Source organism: Artemia sp. Qi Xiang Cuo, chromosome 16 (assembly GCF_049724085.1).
Source record: "Artemia sp. Qi Xiang Cuo chromosome 16, ASM4972408v1, whole genome shotgun sequence".
NCBI classification, from domain to species: domain Eukaryota; kingdom Metazoa; phylum Arthropoda; class Branchiopoda; order Anostraca; family Artemiidae; genus Artemia; species Artemia sp. Qi Xiang Cuo.
The window spans coordinates 3,968,084-3,993,741 of record NC_142809.1 but is presented as its reverse complement, the minus strand read 5'-3'; the positions used below and the strand labels follow the sequence as shown (position 1 = coordinate 3,993,741).

The following is a 25,658-nucleotide window of genomic DNA, read 5'->3' as shown; positions in this document are numbered from 1 at the left end:
AAATGGTGGGTGTGGAAGGGCTGTTTGTTACCTTCAAATAACTTCTAAATATTAAAAAGGACACCCGCAGTTTTGGTTACTTGTCATTTGAGTCATTTTTGAAGTTTCTACGACGACGCGTTCAGTAAAAGCTGTATGTGCCCCAAGGACAAAACTTAAAACCCTGTTCCTGACGGCTGTTGGACAGCGTCCTTCACGAAAATCTAATTTCTATCTAGCAATCCAAAACACTTAATAAAATGGCTATCTAAAATTTTTGATTGGATTTGTTTGGGGAAAAGGTGGGCGAGAGAGGGGGGCTAGTTGCCCTCAAATCACTTTCGACTATTCAAAGGGCGCTAGACCTTTGAATTTCCAATTGAATGAGCCCTTTTTCAAGTTTCTACGACACAGATTTCAATAGACTTATATGTCCCCAGGGCATAACTTATAACCCTTGCTCTGAAGACTGTGGGGGGAGTGTCCTGCTCAAAGATATAATTTCCTGAACTTCAACTGCGTGGAACAAAATGGCTATCTCAAAATTTTGATTGGATGTGTTTGGGGAAATAGTGGGCGTGGAAGGGGTGTTAGTTGCCTTCCAATTACTTTTGACTATTAAAAAGGGCACAAGCCATTTCAATTTCTAATCGAATGAGCCCTTTTTGAAGTTTCTACGCCAACGCGTTCTATAAGAACTTTATATGCTCCCAAGGCATAACTTAAAACCCTTGTCCTGAGGGCTGTGAGGAGGTTGTCATCCTCAAAGACCTAATATCCAGAATTTAAAACTACGTTGAACAAAATGGCTATCTCACAATTTTGATTGGATGTGTTTGGGGGAATGATGGGCATGGGGGAAGGGGGCTACTTGCCCTCCAATCAATTTCGACTATTAAAAAGGGTACTAGCTCTTTGAATTTTCAATCGAATGAGCCTGTTTTGAAGTTTCTACGACAACTCCTTCTATAAAAACCTTATATGCCCCCAGGGCATAACTTAAAACCCTTGCCCTGAGGGTTGTGAGCAAGTGTCCTCCTCAAAAACATAGTTTCTATCTGGAAAACAACTACGCTGAACAAAATGGCTATCTCAAAATTTTGATTGGATGTGTTTGAGTGAATGATGGGCGTGGGGAGGGCTAGTTGCCCTCCAATCACTTTCAACTATTAAAAAAGGCACTAGCTCTTTGAATTTCCAATCAAATGAGCCCTTTTGAAGTTTTTACGACAACGCTTTCAATAAAAACCTTACATGCCCCCAGGGCATAACTTACAACCCTTGACCAGAGGGCTGGGTGGGGGGGGGGGGTGTCATCCTCACAGACCTGATTTCCAGAAATTTCTACTACGTTGAGGAAAATGGCTATCTGAAAATTTTGATTGAATGTGTTTGGAGGAATGGTGGGCGTGAGAGAGGGGTTAGTTACCGTCCAATCACTTTCAACTATTAATAAGGGCACTAGCCCTCTCAATTCCCAATTCAATGAACCCCTTATGAAGTGATTACGACAACTCTATCATTAAAAACCTTATATGCCCCTGGGCATAGCTTACAACCTTTGCCCTGGGGACTCTCGGGAGTTTGTCATCCTTTAATACATAATTTCCAGAACTTTCTACTACGTTGAACAAAATGGCTATCTCTATTCTTTGATTGAATGTGTTTGGGGAAATGATGGGCGTGAGAGGGGGGTTAATTACTCTCCACTCACTTTCGACTATTAAAAAGGGCAATTTTAATTTCCAATCAAATGAGCCCCTTTTGAAATTTCTACAAAAACTTTCTATATAAACCTTATATGCCCCCAGGGCACAAAATAAAACACTTGCACTGAAAGCTCTGATGGGGTTTTTATCCTAAAAGACCTAATTTCCAGAAGTTTCGACTACGTTGAACAAAATGGCTATCTCAAAATTTTGTTTGTGTGTGTTTGGGGAAATGGTGGGCGTGAGAGGGGGGTTAGTTGCCCATTTCAATAAAAGTCTTATATGCCCCCAGGGCATAACTTATAACCCTTGCCCTGAAGACTATGGGGAGTGTCCTGCTCAAAGGTATAATTTCCTGAACTTTAAACTTTGTGGAACAAAATGGCTATCAAGAAATTTTGATCGGACATGTTTGGGGAAATGGTGGGCGTGGAAGGGATGTTTGTTGCCTTCCAATCACTTTCGACTATCAAAAAGGGCACTAGCCATTTCAATTTCCAATCGAATGAGTCATTTTGGAAGTTTCTACGACGACGTGTTCAGTGAAAGCCTTATATGCCCCCAGGGCATAACTTACAACCCTTGTCCTGAGGACTGTGGGGGAGTGTCCTCCTCAAAAACATAATTTCTATATGGAAATCCAAAACACTGAATAAAATGGCTATCTAAATATTTTGATTGGATGTGTTTGAGGAAAAGGGGTGGGCGAGAGAGGGGGGCTAGTTAATGACTTTCGACTATTAAAAAGGGCGCTAGACCTTTGAATTTCCAATTGAATGAGCCCTTTTTCAAGTTTTTACGACACAGATTTCAATAAAAACTTATATGTCCCCAGGGCATAACTTATAACCCGTGCTCTGAAGACTGTGGGCGGAGTGTCCTGCTCAAAGGTATAATTTCCTGAACTTTAACTGCGTGGAACAAAATGGCTATTTCAAAATTTGATTGGATGTGTTTGGGGAAATGGTGGGCGTGGAAGGGGTGTTAGTTGCCTTCCAATTACTTTTGACTATTAAAAAAGGGCACTAGCCATTTCAATTTCTAATCAAATGAGACCTTTTTGAACTTTCTACGACAACGCTTTCCATAAAAACCTTATATGCCCCCAGGGCATAACTTACAATCCTTGTCCTGAGGGCTGTGAGGAGGTTATCATCCTCAAAGACCTAATATACAGAATTTAAAACTACGTTGAACAAAATGGCTATCTCAAAATTTTGATCGGATGTGTTTGGGGAATGATGGGCGTGGGGGGGGGGGCTAGTTGCCCTCCTATCACTTTCGACTATTAAAAAGGGTACTAGCCCTTTGAATTTCCAATCAAATGAGCCTGTTTTGAAGTCTCTACGGCAATGCCTTCTATAAAAACGCTATATGCCCTCAGGCCATAACTTAAAACCCTTGCCCTGAGGGTTGTGAGGGAATGTCCTCCTCAAAAACATAGTTTCTATCTGAAAAACAACTACGTTGAACAAAATGGCTATCTCAAAATTTTGATTGGATGTGTTCGGGGGAATGATGGGCGTGAGGGGGGGGGCTAGTTGCCCTCCAATCACTTTCAACTATCAAAAAAGGCACTAGCCCTTTCAATTTCCAATCAAATGAGCTCTTTTGAAGTTTCTACGGCAACGCTTTCAATAAAAACCTTATATGCCCCCAAGTAATAACTTACAACCCTCACCCTGAGGGCTGAGGGGGGGGGGGGGGTTGTCATTCTCACAGACCTCATTTCCAGAAATTTCTACTACGTTGAGGAAAATGGCTATCTGAAAATTTTGATTGAATGTGTTTGGAGGAATGGTGGGCGTGAGAGAGGGGTTAGTTACCGTCCAATCACTTTCAACTATTAGAAAGAGCACTATCCCTCTCAATTTCCAATTGAATGAACCTCTTTTGAAGTTATTACGACAACTCTATCATTAAAAACCTTATATGCCCCTGGGCATAGCTTACAACCTTTGCCCTGGGGACTCTCGGGAGTTTGTCATTCTTAAATGCATAATTTCCAGAACTTTCAACTACGTTGAACAAAATGGCTATCTCAAAGGTTTGATTGAATGTATTTGGGAAAATGGTGGGCGTAAGAGGGGGGTTAATTGCTTTCCACTCACTTTCGACTATTAAAAAGGGCAATTTTAATTTCACATCAAATGAGCCCCTTTTGAAATTTCTACAAAAACTTTCAATATATACCTTATATGCCCCCAGGGCACAAATTACAACCCTTGCACTGAAAGCTCTGATGGGGTTTTTATACTAAAAGACCTAATTTCCAGAACTTTCGACTACGTTGAACAAAATGGATGTCTCAAAATTTTGATTGGGTGTGTTTGGGGAAATGGTGGGCGTGAGAGGGGGGTTAGTTACCCATTTCAATAAAAGTCTTATATGCCCCCAGGGCATAACTTATAACCCTTGCCCTGAAGACTATGGGGAGTGTCCTGCTCAAAGGTATAATTTCCTGAACTTTAAACTTTGTGGAACAAAATGGCTATCAAGAAGTTTTGATCGGATATGTTTGGGGAAATGGTGGGCGTGGGAAATGGTTAAAAGGGGTACTAGCCCTTTGAAATTTCCAATAGAATAAGCCGGTTTTGAAGTTTCTACGACAACGCCTTCTATTAATATCTTATATGCCCCCATGACATAACTTACAACCCTTGCCCTGAGGGCTGTGGGGGAGTGTCCTACTCAAAAAGACATTTTTTATCTGGAAATAAACTACGCTGAAAAAATGGCTATCTCAAAATTTTGATTGGAGGTGTTTGGGGGAATGATTGGCGTGGGGGGGGGGCCCTCCAATCACTTTTGACTATTAAAAAGGGCACTAGCCACGCCCATTTCCAATCGAATGAGCCCTTTTCGAAGTTTCTACGACAACTCCTTCGATACGAAGTGCCAGGATGGAAAAAAAAAAAAAAAAACATTGTGCCCACATCGTTCTTTACTTAGGCAGCGCTAGCGCGCTGCCTATGAGAGTTCCCTCGCGATTTCATTGGTTGGTTTACTTTTGATTGCTCTGATTGGTTGATCTAATTTTCATGCCATTTCTATGAAATTTATATCATTAACATCAATTGGAGGTTATTTGCCAAAAATTTTGGAAAACCAGTAAGCAATCTGCTGAGAAAGTTCAAATGAAAGTATTTCTTAGCCACAACGTCGTAGAAGCATCACATAAGTTGCAAACGAATCAAAAACACTTGTACATTTACGCTATGAGTGCTAGTAATTTCTCTCACCATTTCTAAGAAATTTGTGTTTGATTAAACAATCTAAAAAAAAAATACTCAGAATTTTGATTCAAAGATCAGAAAAAAGATATTTTGCTTTAAAAAAATGGTAGCACTTGATATTCATCAAATCTAAACCGCCATCAAGACTAATCAAACAGTTCGTGGTATTGAACTGTAAGTAAGGAGTGACCCGGCTCAATAGTAACCGAAACTCTAAAAAAAAGAATTTTGATACCAATAGACACGTTAAAAGAATCACATTTTTAGGCTGATTTCAAATATATAAGTTTCATCAAGTTTAATCTTACCCATCAAAAGTTACGCGCCTAAGAAAATCTGCCTGATTTTCGAAAAAGGTGCAAACACCCCCCAAAAGTCATAGAACCTTAATGAATAACACCATCACACAAATAATACAAATCACACCATGAGATTCAGCGTATCAGAGAACCCTACTGTAGAAGTTTCAAGCTCCTATCTGCAAAAATATGGAATTTTTTATTTTTTGCCAGAAGATCAAGGGTGCTTATTTGTTTTTTGTTTTGTTTTTTCCAGGGGTGATCGTATTGACCCAGCGGTCCTAGAAAATGACTAGGGGGCTCATTCAAACGGAAATTGGTAGTTCTTGTGCCCTTTTTAAGTGATAAAAAAATAGAGGGCAATTAGGTCCCCTCCCCCGCTCATTTTTCCCCCAAAGTCACCCGATCAAAAATTTGAGATTGCCATTTTGTTCAGCATGGTTAAAAAATATAATAACTATGTCTTTGAGGATGACCTAATCCCCCACAGTCCCCGGGGGAAGAGCTGCAAGTTATGAACTTTGCCCCTTGTTTACATTTAGTATTGGTTATTGCGAAGTATACAGACGTTTTCAGGGGGAATTTCTTCTGGTAGTGGGGGTGGGTGGGTCGGGTGTTACGTGGAAGGATATTTCCACGGAGGAAGTTTTTACGGGGGAAGGGACATTGCTATGAACGGGACGTCGGATTTCCTAGCATTATTAAAAAAAAAAAAAAAAAAAAAAACAAGTTTTCACCTGAAAAACTTTACAACTGAGAACTTTTCAAAATCAGAACTTAAAACGGACAGAAATTATTACGTATATGATTGGGTTCGCCCCCTATTCAATACCTCGCTCTTTACGCTGATTTTTTTTAATACTTTCATAAGAGCTATTTATTCTAACTAACGGCTTTTGTGATTAAGGGGTCATTCTTAAAGAATTGAAAAAAAATTCTAATTTTAGCTTAAAGTGTGTTATTGACTAGGGAGGCGAACCCCCTTATATACAGAATAAAAATATACGAATATAGAAGTTCGCTACGTAAGTTAATTCGTAAGTTATGTGTATTTATCAGAGGTAATGGTATAGCATTGCCTATAGTGAAGGCCATACGGCTCCACTGTTTTATTATTATTTACTTATTTATTTATAAAATTTTTTCCCCAGAGGCACTTCATATGGAAGGGGTCGTCGTATAAACTTCAAAGGGGGCTCATTCAATTGGAAATCGAGAGTTCTAGTGCCCTTTTTAAGGGTCAAAAGTAATTGGAAGGAAACTAACACCAATAACACTATCCAATAAGAGCTTTGAGATAGCCATTTCTTTAAAAAATAGTTCAAAGACCATACAATGAAAACTCTGGGGTCAACAAAGCCCCCCAGGGCCCGATGGCAGGCGTTGCAAGTTATGCCCTGGGGGAATATATGGTTCTTATGGAAGGGATGCTCGTAAAAACTTTAGAGAGGGATCATTCGATGGGAAATTGAAGGTTCTAGTTTTGTTTTTAAGATTCAAAAGAGATTGGAGGGCAACTAGCCCCCCCCCACACCTTTTTTCCCAAATGCATCCGATAAAAACTTTGAGATAGATATTTTGTTAAAAATAGTTCTAAGACGAAATAACAAAAACTCCGGTGTCGACACAACCCTCCAGGGACTGAGGGCAGGCGTTGCAAGTTATTCCCTAGTGGATTACATGTTTCTTATTGAAGGATACTCATATGAACTTCAGAGATGGCTCATTTGATTAGAAATTGAAAGTTCTAGTTCACTTTTTAAGAGTCAAAAGAGATTGGAGGAAACCTAGCCCCCCCCCTCCACGCCTTTTTTTCCTCAAATCCATCCAATAAGAACTTTGGGATATCCATTTCTTTAATAATAGTTCAAAGACCATGCAACGAAAACTCCGGGATTGACACAGCCTCCCAGGGCCGAGGGCAGGCGTTGTAAGTTATCCCCTGGGGGAATATATGGTTCTTATGGAAGGGATGCTCGTAAAAACTGCAGAGAGGGATCATTTGATTGGAAATTGAAGGTTCTAGTTCTGTTTTTTAGAGTCAAAAGAGATTGAAGGGCAACTAGCTCTCCCCCACGCCCCTTTTCCCCCAAATGCATCCGATAAAAACTTTGAGATAGGAATTAAGTTAAAAATTGTTCAAAAGTCAGATAACAGAAACTTAGGTGTCGACACAACCCCCCCCCCTCCACGGCCCGGGGGCAGGCTTTGTAAGTTATGCCCTGTGGCATTTATGTTTCTTATGAAAGGGAAACTCGTGTAAACTTCAGAGAGAGCCCATTTGAGTGGAAATTGAAAGTTCAAGCTCACTTTTTAATTGTTAAGAGATCCGAGGGCAGATAGCCCCCCCCGCCTTCTTTTTCTAAACCTAAACTTATTCTGATGAAAATTTTGATAGGCGTTTTGTTAAGAATAGTTCAATGGTCGGAAAAAAAAAATACGGTATCAATATACCCCCCCCCTCAGGGCCCGGGGAAAGGCGTTCTAAGTTATGCCCTAAAGGCATATATTGTTCTTATGAAAGTTCTAGTTCACTTTTTAAGAGTCAAAAGATTTAAGGGACACTAGCCCCCCCATGCCCATTTTTTCCAAAACCAATCTGCTACAGATTTTGAGATATCCGGTTTATTGAAAAATGTTCAAAAATTAGATAACAAAAACTCCAGTTTCAACACAACCCTCCAGGGCCAGGGGGATAGGCGTTGTAAGTGTTGTCATGGGGGCGTATATGGTTCTCATAAGAGAAATTCTCGTATAAACTTCAGAGGGCTCATTTGATTGGAAACTGAAATTTCTAGTCCACTTTTTAAGAGTCAAAAGATATCCGGGGGCAACTACTCCCCCCCACATTTTTTCCCTCAAGTCCATCCGATAAAATTTTTAAAAATAGCCATTCATTAAAAATAGGAGCGTAAAGAGCGAGGCGTCGAGGATGGGACATCCCCTCTTGATATACGGAATAATTTCTGTTAGTTTTAAGTTTTAATGTTGCTCCTTACTTTCGGTTAAAAAAACTTGTTTTTTTAAATTTAATATATAGAAAGTGCTAACTTTGATCTTTTTATTTACTTAGACGTTTCAACATCTTTTTAAATTGTAAGTATGTTCCTCATAAATTTATTCAAGCAAACTTGGATCTCTGAACATTGCCCTGTTGAGCTAAGAGTATGTTCCATTGAATCTCCAATCAAAATAAACCCACTTATGTCATCGCCACCACCACCCTATACTAAATTGGGTGTATCAGACATAACCTGATCTGCTCTCTGGCTGTGTGCAGAGCATATTAGTAATATTAATTAATTAACATTAAGTAATTATTATTAGTAATATTGATATTATTATCCTATTCAACAAAAAATCTAGCGCCTTTTTTGTGCCGTAGTAAAAACTGAACTAGAAGTGTCGTTTTCCTTATCCAACTGATTTGCTATACATTTGAAAGGAATGGATACAGAAAGAAAAAATCGATGAAAACTATTTGCAGAAGAGGTTATTAAAAGCAAAACTGGCTGTTCGAAATATATTAATAGAACAAAACCCTAGACTGTTTTAGCTGTATTTTATTCTTAAGCACAAATAACACTAAAATCCGAAGGGGGAGAGATGGAGGGGGAGCAACTACTACTACTACTACTACTAACAACTCACCGCAGCACCAAGCCACCTGAGGCCAACACAGCCACGTACGCTCCTCCATCCCAATCTATTCAAAGCATCCCTCTTTATACCCTCCCAGGAAGTTCTCATTTCCCTTAAATCTTTCTTTATGACGTCCTCCCACCCCAGACTAGGACGACCTGCTCTCCGTTTAGCCCTAGACAGTTGGCCGAAAAGAACAATCTTCAGCAATATGTCATCCTTCGTCCGCACAACGTGCCCTAGCCACCTCAACCTTTCTTTCATTATAGCCCTAGAGAGCGGTATTGAACCACATTTTTCATACAGCCTTTTGTTTGAAATACGGTTAGTCAGCTGGGTACCCAGAACAATCCTTAAGCAATTTCTCTGGAAAACATCTAGTAAATCTTCATCCGCTTTTCGGAGCACCCATACTTCAGAGCCATATTTGACCATCAACACTATAGCTTCCAATATTTTAATCTTGATTTTTAGCCTTATCTTCCTATTCTTCCAAACTTTTTAACTGTGAAAAAACATCATGAGCCTTGGCTATTCTTCTTTTAACATCTTCACCGCTCCCACCATCTTTACTAATAATACTACCAAGGTAAGTGAAGCTGCTCACCTGATCAATGTTTTAATTACCAACGTCACCTTTTCATGTTCACTTATTCCTAGCCTTAGTGACTTAGTCTTCTTAACATTAATTTTCAAACCTATTCTAGCACCCTGAGCTCCCATAATTATTTATGGTAATTGTGGATCTTGAAGCATTTTAAAATTCATAACAAAGTATACAAATACAATATGATAATTCTAAGTCGTTTAATTTTTTTTTAATGAAGAAATTTGTAAGTTTTACTTTTAAACTTAAATCTCTTGAATTTTGTGCCAACAAACCCTCAACAATTTCCTCGAACAGCATTTTGACCAACAATCTTTTTATAAACAGCCACAAAAAATTCTACAATAGCATTATGAATTAAGTTTCATGAAGAATTTTTAGCAAATCAAAGCGATTCCTCCATTTCAACTGCCAAGGAGACATCTTTAGAAGCGGCTTCTATCACAGGAACTGCGAGAAACGCCCAGGACAATTCTTAAGAGGAAATATCCACATTTTGAGGGATAATGGGAAGAAATAAAAAAAGTGAACAAATAAGGAGCATGTATATTACTTTTAAAATAGAGAGCATTGGGTGGGAAGTTGAGATAATTTGGAGGGACGGGAATGGTGCTGGTGTGGACTACAAAAACTAATTAGGGGGCATTCAATAATCACTGATTTTGGGCTTGTTTATTTAGTTTCCTGAAGCCCCAATTGTTAGTATTTTTCTACGGATTAGGATTTGCCTCATTTAGTTCTTGAGAAATTCTCATTTGTTTCGCGTAAAATTACGTGAAGTAATCGATTGGTCACGTAAAATTAAACTTACGAATGTTTAGATAATTAAGAATTTCTTGAAGTTTTCTAACCATTCAATAGGATTTCCATCAAAATTGTAGTAAAAACTCGAATTCGCCGCTTTAAAAGAGTCGATGCTACGATACAAATGCGAAACACTGTCCTTTATTGACATCGGCGCTTCGAGATTTCCAGCATTTCCCATATCTGTTTTCACCCATCCAGGGTGGATAGCAACGACGATATAACTTGGTAACTCATAAGCCAAATTTCTTGTGGCCATGTTCATTGCCACCTTGGCGCAGCGGTAGGAGGTAGTGTTTCCCACCCACAGTTGATGTGCATTGTTAGGTGCATTGAGTCCCAAGCTTCCCATATTTGTTGAAATATTGATAACCTGTAAAATACAGGTTATTAAATACTTAGAAATTAATTGTCAAAGTCCATTTTTATTATAGAGCTAAGAGAAGCTTGAAACTAGCAGGAATTTGAATAATAAACTTCTACTACTACTGCCAACAACTCACCGCAGCATCAAGCCACCTGAGGGCAACGCGGCTACGCACACTCCTCCATCCCAATCTATTCGAAGTCTCCCTCTTTAAACCCTCCCAGGAAGTTCCCATTTCTTTTAAATCTTTCTTTATGACGTCCTCCCACCCCAACCGTGGCGTTTAGCCCTTGATGGTTGGTCGAAAAGGACAATCTTTGGCAATCTGTCATCCTTCATCCACTGAACGTGCCCTAGCCGTCCCGACATTTCTCTCATTATACCCCTAGAAAACGGGATTGACCCACACTTCGTACAGCCTACGGTTTGAAATACGGTCAGTCAGCCGGGTACCCAGAACAATCCATAGGCAATTACTCTGGAAAACATCTAGCAAATCTTCATCCGTTTATCGGAACGCCCATGCTTCAGATCCATTTTTGTTACTTCACATTGTGGGATATTTTGTTATTGTGCAGTTTTGTCATTCTTTCATCACCTTGTTCGTTTTCAGAGTCATCTTGTTGTTAGTAATACATTCAACAACATTGAAGTTGGTTCAAAGCAGAACACTGACTCTTTTAATCTTCCTTTTTTACATTTTTAAGGAGGCCATGCACATTATGGGTGCCTAGAATAATCACCAGGCTTTACACATCTCTAGAAAGTGCTTAAAGTAATGACCACACGGATTTCATCGAAAAGCAAGAGAGTAGCTCCACTATGGACGTAACAAGGCTGTTAGGTGTTCTCTATTGTTCCTTGTAAAAAGCCCTCGTCTATCTAGTGTATTACAGCAAGAACAGCATTTGGGAATGAATCCTCATTAAAAAGAAGTAATTCCACATGAGTCTGATACCCCAGGGTTGATTCTTTTCTCTGAAGCTTCACTAAATGATCCTACTATTCTTTCAAATCCTTTCAGAACTTATTGAATGTCAGAAATGATGTATTTGAGTAATATCCTACTGGTTTGACCTCACACATGCTTGTAAAGGGGGTTCATGCATCCCAAAACTTCAAGAATTTTACGTCTCTTTTGCTTCAATATATATTAGTTTTAAATAAGCACGGGCAAGGTGGTTTTAGCACTAGAAATCCCCATTTGTATTTATATTGGTTCTTTCTTTTACGTTCTCGTTTGGCTGCCCGGATGCTCAGTGGCTTGAAAGCATATCATAAGTGCTCCAAGTATTTGATGCATCATCCTAAGCTGCAATAGCTTAGGGTAAAATCAATGGCTTTAAGACTATGACTGTTGAAATTATTACCTTTACCATAAACGTTGAAGGAATTTATACAAAATGGCAACTTTTTCAAAGCTCTAAGGAGGATGTACAATTATGGGACAAGAACACCGTATCTTTCTCTCTTTCTCGCTTTTTGTCATTTTCTCTCTCTTTCTTTCTTTCTCTCTCTCGCTTTCTTTCTCTCTCTCGCTTTCTTTCTTTCTCTCTTTCTCGCTTTCTTTTCTTTCTCTCGTTTTTTCTTTCTCTCGTTTTTTCTTTCTCTCGCTTTTTTTCTTTCCCTCTCTCGCTTTCTTTCTTTCTCTCTCTCACTTTCTTTCTCTCTCGCTCTCTTTCTTTCTTTCTCTTTCTCTCTCACTTTCTTTCTTTCTCTCTCTCTCACTCACTCTCTCTCTCTCACTCTCTTCCTTTCTCTCTCTCTCTCTCTTCCTCTTTATTTCTCTCTCTTTCCCTTTCTCTCTCTCTTATCGCTCTCTCTCTCTCTCTCTCTCTCTCTCTCTCTCTCTCTCTCTCTCTCTCTCTCTCTCTCTCTAAGCCGATGCCAAACGTCATTTAAAAACGTAGCTTTCATGCGAGATTTGTCAATTGTATACCACCATATAAATTTTACAGTATCCGGGAAAGCTCAAATCTTCAATCAAACCCGAAAGCTCACAACTGAGTTAGTCCCAACCTCTCAGATTTAAGACCTCGACCAATCAGATTCCAGCTTAAAAAAGTAAGACTTGGTTCAATACTAGATTCAGCGACTGAACGCCGCATCCAAATATAAAACTGGCAAAAAAGCTGCCCTTTTAAGTGCACATTGGCCTCATCTTTCTCCAAACTATTAAGGTGAAGCTTTCTTTACAAACCATTCAATTTTTGGCCCGACGTGGTTAAAATAAAAACTCGAATCTTCCTTTTTCCTTTCTTCAGTAAATTTAAACAAATCCTTGGCACAATCCTCCACAGAAATTTTGGGCTTTTGACCCTTCATTGTTCCCATCCATGTGTCAACGTGACCAGGGTGCACGGAAACAACAATATAATCTGGTAATTCGTAGGCTAAGTTCCTGGTTGCCATATTGAGAGCAGCTTTAGCGCATCTGTATCCAGTTGCATTTCCGTGACCAAGACCACGTTTATCCCCTGGCTGGTTAGCAGTTAAACTTCCCATTGTCGATGAGAGATTCACAATCTGCAAGAATGGACTTAGTTTAAGGACACTACACCTAGCCAGGGGAGAGTATGGCTTTGTTATAGTTGATAACAAGAGGGAATGGAGGAGTGTTCACCAGCGTCGGCCTCAAGCGAATACTGCTGTAATGAGTATACAGATACACTAGTATAAACTCATCCTTGTCAACCCCTTAAAATCAGACCTGCGAATTCTTCCTTCTCGACCTTGTTCGATAGCTTGAATACATGGTTAAGAGATACCAGAGACAGCATAGTCAAGGGGGAGGGGTAATTCTAGGGACATGAACACCAATAAAATATTGAAAACTGTATGCTTATACATACTTTTTAACCAAACCCCTTATTAACTAATGAATATCTGAAAAGGTTCGCATCCATGGCTACCCTTCCAACAAAAAACAAAACAAAAATGAAATTGCGGATTTTCTGAAGGGTTGAAACATCTGTTCTGGAATTTCCTGAAATGTTAAAATTTTACAGTGTAATGTCCATCAAAATTAAATCCCTTCTTTGGGCTTTCCCCCTATTCTAAAATCACGTTAATCTTCTTTTTATGCATGTTATCAGAAAGCAATTTTTCTTTTCAGTTCTTATTGTCAATGGTTGCTCTTAAATTACCGTTTATTACCATGGACAGTTTGATAGCCGAGATATTTTTAATAAAAACCCCAAAGTTGAAGTTAGCTAAATGTCACAAATACACGGTTGAATTTAGCTTTCTGACAGATGCACGCAAAATTTATTCTGAGCGGGGAGGCAAAGATTTGTAAAACACCAACAACTAGATAAACCAGAACTGCAGCCCCGCAGAACGGCAGGGGCTGCCTAAAAGGGCAGCCCCTGTACAATTTAGTCTTTTTTTTTATAGACAACTTATTAGGATCAACAGGTAGGCTACAATCATACTGGGGAAAAAAAAGAAGACAAAATAAATCAAAAATCATTCTGATTCAAATCTTTAAATACCTGAACTTGGATAGTACCAGTAAAAACAATTTGAGTTAATTTTGCTTAGGCCCAGATGCAGTACCGCAATTTAAAAATACCTTGTTATTTTAGAATTTTTTTTTTTTATTCTGATTCGCAAACTGAATTGATTTAGCTGTATGTTGTTGAAGTTCTGATTTGAATTTAGCATCGTACAGGCATACGGAAAAGTTTATCATACGAATAGGGAGGGGAGCAAAAAAAAAAAAAAAAAAATAACTTCGAAATTATACGGACAATATAAAAATTAAAGGGTTAATCATAGAATGCCGAGAATTAGAGGGAACGCAGGCCTAAAGCCTAAGCTATGTCCCTTGAGACGTGTAATCATTAAGTGTAGCCATGCTGGGGCGGAAAAACAGTACACAAAAATAATGAACCAAACATTGTTTTGGTTCAAGTTGTTAAATTAAATTAAAAAAAAAGTTTTAAACTGAAGTAAGGACCAACGTTAAATCTCAAAACCAACAGATATTATTGCTTATATGAAAGGATTTTCCCCCTCCTCAATACCTTATTCTTTACGCTAAAGCTTTTAGCCCTTTTAAAAATGCTTCCTATTCCAATTAAAAGTCCTTTGGGTTTCAGGAGCCGTTCTTAAAAAATTGGGACAAACAGTCGAACTTTAACCTAAAGAGAAGGTATTGAGGAGGGGGCTAACCCCTTCATATACGGATTAAAATCTGTTTGTTTTGAGTTTTAATGTTGCTCCTTACTTTTAGTTATAAAAGTTGTTTTTTTAAATTTAATTTCTGATGGTTTTTCAAGTAATACCGGTAAATCTGGCTCACGCTCCATGAAAATCTCCCCCTCCTCAGGGGAAAATCCTCTGTGGAAACTTCCTCCCACGTAAATCTCCTCCGGACGGTTCCTTCCTTGCTGAAACCCTCCTCCCCCCCACCCGAAAAATTTCTTGCGCAGCATTCAGCATGAAAAATTCTCCTTAGCATACATTCATTTGAAAAAGATTAATTTTTGAACGCTTCCTCGATCACTCCGGAAATCCTTCCGTGGAAATTTGCTCCCAGAAATCCAAACACGCTGAAAAAAACCCAGATAATTCCCCCAGAACATCTCCACATGCAAAATTGAGTTGGCAAAGAGAAAGTAAGACAAATAAAAAAGCTCACCCCCGGGTATTTCCTTCCCCAAGGACAAATTTCTCTTAGGGAACCCATCCCAAGAACCAAATCCCCCACGCCCCCCCCCAATATGTATTGTGTACACTTCCCAATAACAAAAACTACACGTAAACAATGGGCAAATTTCATAATTTATAGGCTTCTCCCCACAGACTGTGGGGGCTCATGTTACCCGTAGACATATTATTGGATCTTTCAACTATGCTGAACAAAATGACTATCTCAAAATTTTAAGACTTTTGGGGAAAAACGGGGCATGGGAGGTGGCTAGTTGCCCCCCAAATCCTTTTGATCACTTAAAACGGGCACTAGAACTTTAAAGTTCCGTTCGGATGCACCCTCTCCCGATCTTCTAGGACTATTATTTCGATACGATCACCCATGTCAAAAAATAACAATAAAAAAAATAAACACGCATCAGCAATCTTTCTTCTAGGAAAAAGGGAAAATTCCACATTTTTGTATATGAGAGCCTGAATCTGATGGTGTGATCTTCATTAAGATTCCTTGACTTTTAGGGGGGGGGGGGGGATTTTCTCCCTTTTTTGAAAATTAGGCAAATTTTCTCAGGCTCGTAACTTTCGATGGGTATTACTAAATTTGGTGAATTTTGTATATTTGGAGTCAGTATAAACTGATTATTTTGATGTATCTATTGATATCAAACTTCCGCTTTTAGAGTTTTGGTTAATATTGAGCCGAATCGCTCCTTTATCTGAACTTGATTGTCCTGGGTCAAATATTTTGTCAGTTTTGCTGTAATCCTTTTTTCAACACCTTTATTGTAAAAACGGAAGATATAGTTCTATACAAATGAACTAGTTTTTAATTTAATCCTGATTTTTATTTTATTTTCTCTGATGCACGACCAAATACTGTTTATGTTACATTTAATTAATAATATATAATTTACGCAGCATACAATATTGTGAAATATAGTTAATTAGCAAGGAAGAAAAATGAAGCAAAAGAAAGTCAAAACTGCAAAAGTTGCGACTATGCAATGAGCTTGACGAAATTTGTGGTAAGCCCCTAAACTAAAAATAGCATCCTTGGACAGCTTATCTGATAGCTTCTCAAACAAAATAATCATATTAGAAGCTCCACCCTTGACATCAATCAGCTAAAAACTAACACCCTTAGAATTGTAAATTCTAACCTTTTTTACATCACTATTCTCCATGAGTGGTCGAAAAGCTCTGGTGACGACTAAAGCGCCAACAACATCTGTGTTGTAAACATCCAACATCTCTTGTCTATTGATTTCTAGGGCTTTGTCCTCCGGATGATTTCTATTCGTTATGCCTACAAAGAGATTTTATTTTCAATCTCAATACTTCACATTTCACTCATTACAGTATAGTATTTAACGAAAAATTTTATAGTAGGACCCTAAAGTTCCAAGGACATCAAAGTATTGATGACCTTCTTAAGCTGTTTGGTACCATATTTTTACTTACTTTTTCTGATTGTTACCCACGTTTTGATTTTTCAATTTGGCACCCGCTCGTACCAAAATTTGCTTTGCTGCACATGATGGTCTTTATCAAAATAAATTTTCAATTTTACCCATTTTCTAAAATATTTGTATTGATGTGCAGTTTCCACTTAATCATTCCAAACAATAAGATTCCCATATTCACTGTCCTCGGTACTTTAAAAATAGTAGAGTTCGTCGAAAGTGTTTTTTAGGAAGATCTCCATGGACACAAAAAGAAAGGGGAATGTCTGACTAGTTGGTATCTATTTGTTCCAGTCTTTTATTACGAAAATATGACCTTACTTAGGGCTAACGACGAGACCTGACCGTGAAATTTTGCAGAAAATTGGCTATTTTTTTCTTTTTCTACCTATGTATAGAAGTCTTAGAAGACAGACAGAACTGTAGCCTGAGACACAAGCATAAATCAGAAATTTCGTCTCTATAAAAATCTTAAGGTGAAACTATCTCCTTTATTGACTCACACTTGCCAATATATCAAAGGTATCCATTAATTATGATCTAATTCGGTTTTTTTCAAAAACTTTAGTTAACCTCACTGCATTTGAATTATAAATATTTTTATTTATTTTAAAATTCTTTCCCATCGTCTAACTTTTTACTATAAAGTTTGCTAGCACTTATGTCAGCTCATCAAAAAAGAAATGTTGGCTAACAAAAATTGCTAGCTAACAGTTCTACATCATTTGGAAAAACATTTGACAAAATCCCGTATCCTCACCAATTTCTCCCATTTTAAAAAGAAAAAAAAATGAAAAAAAATGAAAAAAAAAACAAATAGAAATTTTCTTGGGCACTTGAAAAATGCAGTCAGGTACATAGAACCATAACGGCTTCCCATAAGAAAATGTGATTTTCCTTGGTGCTAAAAATAGGGGACTGTAATTACCCTAAATGAGGATTTCAGTTATGATAATTCCAATTAGTGTAGCTTTTTTTCAATCCGACACCATATTTGTTGGGTTTCAGGTTATTTTTCGAAATTTCCATAGATTTGTTTTCACTACATTAAGATAAATCAAAATAATAGTTTACCATTCCTGAATCAGCTGCAAATACCGATTCTTCCTTGTTTTGACGTTTTTTTTTGTTATTTTAAAATGCGTTTTATATTTTCGGATACTATAAGCTAGAGTTCGTTCTTTACTAGGCTGCGTCTGACGCCGTAAATACGACGATTATTTTGTTATATAGTCTGTGCAGTCATTACTGTTGTTTTGTGTTTTTATTTATTGATTCCGCTATCGATTGTGTTCCATGTTTTACTTTGTTTTTTATGTTTTACTTTTTTGTTTTTTGTTTGTTTTGTTTTTTGTTTTTGATGTTTTACTTTGTGGGCAAAAAAGTCATTAAATAAATGAAATCCATTTGCCAATACGAAAGCACTTTGATGAGAACTTTGAGGATATTCTCAAGCAACTTTTATTTTTTCTGACCAATAAAGAGGTTTGATAATAGACAAACCATGCCAAAATAAAAAAGTAAGCTTGAAAGTTGTAACAGTGACGGGTAAATAATTTTTTCGCTACTTTCGATTGATTGAAATTTTGCCACTTGTTATTGAAATTGACTGGGACCTCCAAGAATTCCGAAACTTGCCTTATGGATATAAAAAATACTACATTTTTTGCAGGTTTTTCTGAATTTTATTTTCTAGTGTTATTGGAATGTTCCCAAAAAGAGTTTAAATGAATACTTCTGGGAAATGATTAAAAGATAGCTATGTCTTTAAAGTCCTTAATTTTTAAACCGTAGATCATAATGCATTTTTGTAAAAAGTTAAGCGACAGCTGCTGGTATGAAAATATTGGATTTTGTGATTTATCTGCTTTCAATTCAAGCTTATGTAGAGTTTTATGAGTTCAGATTTATAAATAAAGTTGTCTGTCTGTTAGGTAGTTTTAAAATAGTGCTCAGTTGTTTTCTAAGCTAGACATTTTAATATATATAAGTTAAAAGAATTTCAACTAGTAAAGTTTGTGTAATGTTTAGGTCTGGTACTTTCTGTACGAGTACTTTAACTATATAGTAATGAAATAAATAGTACTTGTGTACTATTTATAAGTTAAAAGAATTTCAACTACTAAATTTTGTGTTGCAATGTTTAAGTCTGGTACTTATGTACTATTTGTAATAGTACTTTAACTATATGGTACTGTAAATAAATAGTACTTGTGTACCATTTATAAGTTAAAAGAATTTCAAGTAGTAAATAGTTATATAATTACTGGCTAGCTATATATATGATATCGCGGTACTTGTCAATTAGCAGGAACCCACGAGGAAAGTGAAGTTTAGTTAATGCTAATGAAATAAAACAAAATAGGATGAAAGAATAATAGTTTGGAAACAAATTTCGGCTATATATTGGCACATTAGGAAAAGGGGTGTGGAGGGTAAAGCATAGCATACATAATATACGTAAATAGCATACATAAAATTGCCTTGAAAAAAATAGATTATAAACAGGACCAACAAACTAGCTTATTAAAAAAAAGGCTAAAACTGAAATTGGAACAAAATAAAATAAAAACTTAAAGCAACAAAAAAATAACCTAGATGATAAAATCTGTAATTGCCTACCTGCATTGTTGATAAGAATGTCAAGTTTATCAATCCTTTTTTGTGTTTCTTTCAAAGCGGCATCAATTGAAGCGTCGTCGGTAACATCCATTTTGATTACCGGGTCTTCCCCTGCTTTTTTCAGACATTCTTTCAGTTCTGTTGACTCTTCTACATGTCTAGTCGTGGCAACAACCTAATTAGAAATATATCAATTTACGAGATTGATTTTGCCAATTCTGTGAAAATTTTTTAAGTTTAGTACCCTTCCTTTGGTTCTAGTCTATGCAATAATCAAATTTTGGTACTGTTCTATTAGCTCGAATCCACGCGAGAAGTGAAGTTTGGTTAATGCTAATGGAATAAGGCAAAATATGATGAAAATATAATAGTTCAGAAACAAATTTAGGCTATATATTTGCATATTAGAGGGGTGGGGGGTAAAGCATAGCATAAATTAAATGCGTACCTAACCTAACCTAGGTACCTTTTTTTTACCCCTAAACCCCAAAAAACTAAAGTTTGAACATTGTAAACGCAGTAATAAATCAGTGTTTGCAATCCTCAGCATAGGAAATCACCGTTGAAAAACCAGGCTGACTAGTTTCTTTAGCATCTTCCCTGTACAACATATCGCGTGGATTCGAGCCAATAGAACAGTACCCGAATTTCTATACGTTATGCTAAGAGCTTTTGTCTTTCATTTCCGAGGGAACAATTAAATATAACTTTTCATCATTTTAGTGTTATTTGTAACATTCACCAAATGCAATAATAGCACTTAGCACTTTTAGCACCTTAAAATTCTGGGAAATGGCACCCAAATCTGGAAAAATCCCATCTTCAAATCTTCAAGTTAGTCAAGTTTGTTAATTTCTACAGTCTGACACAGAAACATTTGTGATTAAACGGAATTCTATAAATAATTACAATAATGATAAAGTTCGGCAAAAGGAATAAAATAGGATAGTTTCGTTTTCAAAGATACTTTTATAGCTTTGGTATCTAAATTGCGGTTCGCTAGAATTAGACATGATTAGCCTAGGGGCCAATTTTGCCCCACCAGGGGGAAAGACAATTTTCAGAGCAGAGGCAATTATCCATGTGTTTAAAAGAACTAATTGCAATTGATTGCAATAGCTTGGGCTACATTAAACGCTGAACAACAAAATGAATTTCTTGCAAAAAAGAAAAAAAAAGTCAAAATTATCTTTCACCCTCATATAGAGCCTTTGGAACTAGCCAAAATGTTCTTAGCTCACACTGATAGAAAATATACGAAAAATTTTCAATCTGCATAAGATGGAATTCTAACTTATTGAGTTTTGGAGCACAGTAAACAAACAGCTAATTACAACAAGTGTCTTTGAACATAATTCTATAGCTTTAATTGCTTACTGAATGCCAAAAATTAATTGCAAAAAGCTCATTAAACGAGGTATACACTTGAAGACGGGGTTGAACGGTATATTGGATGGTACTAATCTTTTGTTTCTAGTGTTCAGGGTTGCCACTCCTAGTGATTTATCACTATTTCTAGTGATTTATAGTGATTTTCGTTCTAAAACAGTGTTTTTTTTCCTAAATCTAGTGATTTTTTTCCTAAATCTAAATATTCATGATTCAATCGGATAAATTATACAGGAAGCTAACTAATAAAAAAAAGCAAAAACTAGTGGTTCATTACAATTCCTAGTATGTTCAAAACTGGCATTTATGCAAATATAACGCCTTTGAAGCTTCCGATTTCCTACCATATGTCCATACTAGATATAGACCCCAGAGCGTTATCATCAAAATTATAGGCAAACCTAGTTAATCGCAAAATTGCAAAAAATGTTCTATACTTCCTATTTCACAACATTTGCTCAGGTCGAATTTTTGTCTTCAAATTTATTTTTTTTTTCTCTGTAATCTATCAGTTTCTAAATTAGATTTTCTTACTGTTAAAACCTTTGAAAGTGTAGTGAATGGTGGATATGAATATGAATACACCCTCTACATCTGCAAATAGAACTGAAATGGAGTAAGTGAAAAATAAGAAGGTAGGTATTTTGTTTTGTCAGAAGAAAAATCATGGATTTCTGTTAAGTTTTTTTTAGCATTTTGTTTAGCATAGGCTAGTTGAAAGGTTCCAAAACTATACCTTTAGTTTTAACATGACTCACGCAGCCCCTGAAGATAGGTCTAGGGATAAAAGTATGCTAAGGATAATTTGCTGAGGATATTAAGGATAATGTACGATCTATGAAAACCAGTTTCATAGCCACAAAGACCAATAATGGGTGACAGAATGCATTGGACTTGTATAACTTGGGCTATATATTTGCACACTAGAGGGTCGTGGGTAATGTTAGGTTACTTTACCCCCACACCCCCCTAATGGGCAACTAGCCTATATAGCCCAAATTATATTATTATATGAACTAATATAGTATGTTTTCATCATATTTTGGAATATTTCATTACGATTAACATCAGTATATTTCTTGGGTGCGTTCCGTATAATTAACAAGTGCCTCTATTTTTAAAAAGCAATAGGCTAAGGCCGATGCTTATCGAAATTTGTGAAGAGTGAGACATTTTTTTCCATGGAATTATAAAAAGGGTTATTTTCAAAATTGTTGCTGGTGTCCCAGTAATTATACTAGCTCAACTAGAGTTAAAAGAAAAACAGTTTCTATATTTTTTGGGAAAAAAACTGGGGTTTTGAATTGACAAGGAAACATAATAAAAAGAAAAAAACAAATATTTTGATTAGATCACCGATAACCAATTTTAGTGATCGGGGTAAAAGCCAAGGGTACCAATTCGTGAACAGGGAGGAAGCAAGGATTTTGTTCCATTCTCGCATAAAGATGCAGACATTTCTCGAAATTTCAAGGGTAATTTTTGCTTGATAAAAACAAAACATCAATCTAAAGTTATTTTGCCACATCTATGGGGTAATTTTATCCCCTTCCTGTAGGTGTGCCTGTATAGAACAAGGTAAAGAAACAAAACAATTATTAATTACAATGATAAAGACTATTATAGTTCTAGTGATTTCTTATCAATAATCTAGGCCTAATGATTTATGTTTTTTGTCACCGGGTGGCAACCCTATTAGTGTTTATAGAAGGAAGGGGCGATTCTGCCTAATTACTGTATTAGCAAATGATAATTACTGAAATTGCAACTGCATCCCAATACCCCTCTAATGAGGCTGGACATAGCCATAAGCCACATGTAAAGCTCAGCTTTTTTTTTAAATTGGCTTTGTTGGGTAGGTAAAACCGTAGTTGATGAGAATAAGAATAAAAATAGTTTTAACCCAAAAATCCGCAAACTTTGTATAGCCTATAGCTTAGGGCTGCATCTACCCCTGTTAGGGGGCTGGGAAACAATTGAGCCGGTAGATTATTAGATCCGGAAAAAGCGTTAAAGGGAGAATATAATGGTGCATTTCTTTTTTCCCTATCTGATTTCTGTGCAATAACTAGCCAAATGGCATCAATTCACGAAAATTTTGGGAGGGAGGGGGGGGGGGCAGAATGTATTTTTTTTTAATTTAGAGGGCAATTTTTTTTTCTTTTTTCAATGAAAACACAAAAATGGCCCAATAAGAAGTGTTTTTTTATTATATAAGGTGGACGATATCCTCCCCAAATTGACACTGAAAAGTAGCCATAGCCTATTAGATAAAACTATTTGAAGAAACACTTACTTTATAGCCTTCCTTTAAATACTGATTCACAAGGCCTAAGCCTATTCCTTTGTGACAACCTGTGATTAATACTGTCTTGCTCATTTTTCGGCAACGTTTATCTGCTACAGGACATTGAAAATGTTTACAAGCTAGGCTAGCAAACGTTTAGTCTACGGAGGAATACGAAGAATTCTTGACCTGTTTTCACATGCATTATGCAATAGAGATGATTGTCTAACAAACAAAATTCTTAGCATCTAGATTACTTAATATTTACCTCATAATTAGCTGACAAACCGAAAAAAAATGAACTTTCGAACCTGAATTGAGAAGAAACGGTTCATGATCCTTCAAAAAGAACCAGGGCTTTTTAAGGGAAAAAATGCCACAGAAAGAGGTCAGGGACAGTATTTTGTTCTGAACGTTTGACACTGGGACAATCCCTTTAGTAGGTATTTTATAACTGCATGTTTGTTCAAACCATTTTTCGTATCTCAATGGAATGGCCTGAAAAAGTAGGTACACGGAAATTTTTTCGAAGAGACCCAGAAAAAAAAAATGGTTAGTTGAATAGGAAAAGCCAAGAAATTTTGGGAAATTCTGGGATTTTGAGGGGGACAGGCCCAGAGTCCTCCTCCCCGCAGCGGACGTGTTTTGCCTGAAAAAGGAACATATGCTGGATTTTTTTTTCGGGGTGGGGGAACAGAAAAGAAACAGATATGTTTGATAGTTTGAATAAAAACTGCGCAGAAATTCTGCAAAATTTAGAATTTTGGCTGGGGCTTGGGCCCAGAGTCCCTTCCATGTACGTCCCTGGCCAGGAAAGCCAGACAAAGTCACCAGGTAGATGATAAACAATATTATTATTATATAACATATATAATAATATTATATTATCATTATATTATTATATATTATATAACATTATATGTTATTATATATTATTATATAATAATATTATATAATAAAGAAGCGAGGGCATACTTGAGAGAAGGAATGGAGGGAATATTGGATTAAATCAGCGGTTCCCAACCGTTTTTTTGCCATGCCCGACCTAGGTATTTCTAAAATCCTGATCCCCCTCATAATATTTAAATTTTGTTATTAAACATTTTATGCGGTTTCACCAGAAGGAAGCTTAAAAGACCATTAACTTGGTATTTCTCCCCTACCAAGTCGTCCACTAGGCAGATTTTATGCTAATGAAAAATATCGTTTGCATAAAAATATTTTATGCAATGTATGACCTTATTGCAATGCTACCATTTATCTTTTTTGCTCTTTAAATGCGTATGAGTGTGACGTCATTCACATAAAAATTGTTTTTTTTTTAAAGTATAGGCTCTGAAGAATAGTCAGCAAAAGGGCCCTACCCATGACTGACAAAAATATTGCCATGCCCCATTGGTGTGGCCTGAACCCCCCGGAGGGAATCATGGGATAAGATAATAAAAAAGTTGTCATGTGGCCTTTTTTCTTGTTAAATTTGGATCAAAATTCGTTCCTTTGAATTGGGAAAGGTCCAGTGATAGATTTATTCCATTTTCTACCATATCATTTATGTCTCAATATATTTCAGAATTTCTAATAAAACTTAGAAATAGTTAGCAAATGGAACTTTCAACTTTATTTTAATTTTGTCGTATTTTGGACTTTATCCTTCTTCTGAAACATGCAGATTTTGTGATAAGCCTCCAGCTGTAATTTGCACTGAAAGAAAAAGACGTTCACACCGTTTATATAAACCTTTACTGAACCAGAAATTTCACATTAATATAATTTTTCTTAATGGTGATCTAATCTTGCTTATAGAATAGGAAATTTTCGTATATTTGTCATGCCTGGCCTCAAATACGATCTAGATAGCTCAAGACTTTAAGACAAGCGACAGCAAGAGTCACCTATATATAAGCCTGCCGCGTGCCGAGTTCAGGGCCCAAGCTTCGCTTGGTATGTGGCATTTTCTCATGTTATACGACAACGTAGCTTAAAAGTTCTGCAACCAACTGAAAATGAACGACGAACATATAATGCTGTGTGGAAGTTGCATTGAACACTCCCAACGATACCTCTTTTTGCTAATATTACATACCTTTTTCATTAAATAAGCGAGCGATAATTGTGTAGGCTATATATGTGTTTATTTTTCCTCAAAATTGGCTACATATTTTTTTTTCTGAAAACTAGTAAAATGACATTTGGGCCTCTAAAACGATCTAGATTGGTCACAACTTTAAGGAAGAATTCGTGTTTTTCCCAGGGTGGTTGTATTGGACCTATGGTGACACCGTGACATCAAGAATAACTCCACATTATTTGCGATTTGAAGACAACCGATAGCGAGAATCAAATATATGAAAACCTGTCGCGTGCCGAGTGCCAAGGTTGGGTGAAGCCTGGGATATGTATGAAATCCGAAAGTACAATTCGGTAAATGGTTAAAACTGAATCAGAACTATGTAATGGCAAATGTTCGTCCTACGTTGAAGTATTAAAACTATAGGACTACAGAAAAATAACGCGAAAAAAAACTTGTGGAGGGAACTTAACCCCAAAAACCTGCTTTTCGAAAACAACCGGTTTAGGGTTTTCAATATCTCAAAGTTT

The 25,658-nt window shown here is 36.8% G+C and overlaps 1 protein-coding gene across 3 annotated transcripts in view; it reads right to left on the bottom strand.

Annotated features, from left to right (window-relative positions):
- The window catches only part of LOC148942488 (uncharacterized), a 28,941-nt gene extending 5,741 nt beyond the window's left edge, over positions 1–23,200 (bottom strand). Inside the window, exons 1-3 of one of the 3 annotated variants that reach the window (XM_089102227.1) lie at positions 23,070–23,200; positions 19,385–19,559; positions 16,460–16,605 (exon numbers count right to left, since the gene is read on the bottom strand). In XM_089102227.1, coding sequence (XP_088958353.1) covers positions 16,460–16,605; positions 19,385–19,559; positions 23,070–23,153 — 405 coding nt within the window. In that variant the 5' untranslated portion in view covers positions 23,154–23,200. Of the gene's footprint in view, positions 1–10,323; positions 10,461–12,843; positions 12,980–16,459; positions 16,606–19,384; positions 19,560–23,069 lie in introns of those variants that run through there. The other 2 variants (XM_089102229.1, XM_089102228.1) reach the window with 2 other exon arrangements.
- Between the last annotated feature and the right edge of the window lie 2,458 nt (positions 23,201–25,658).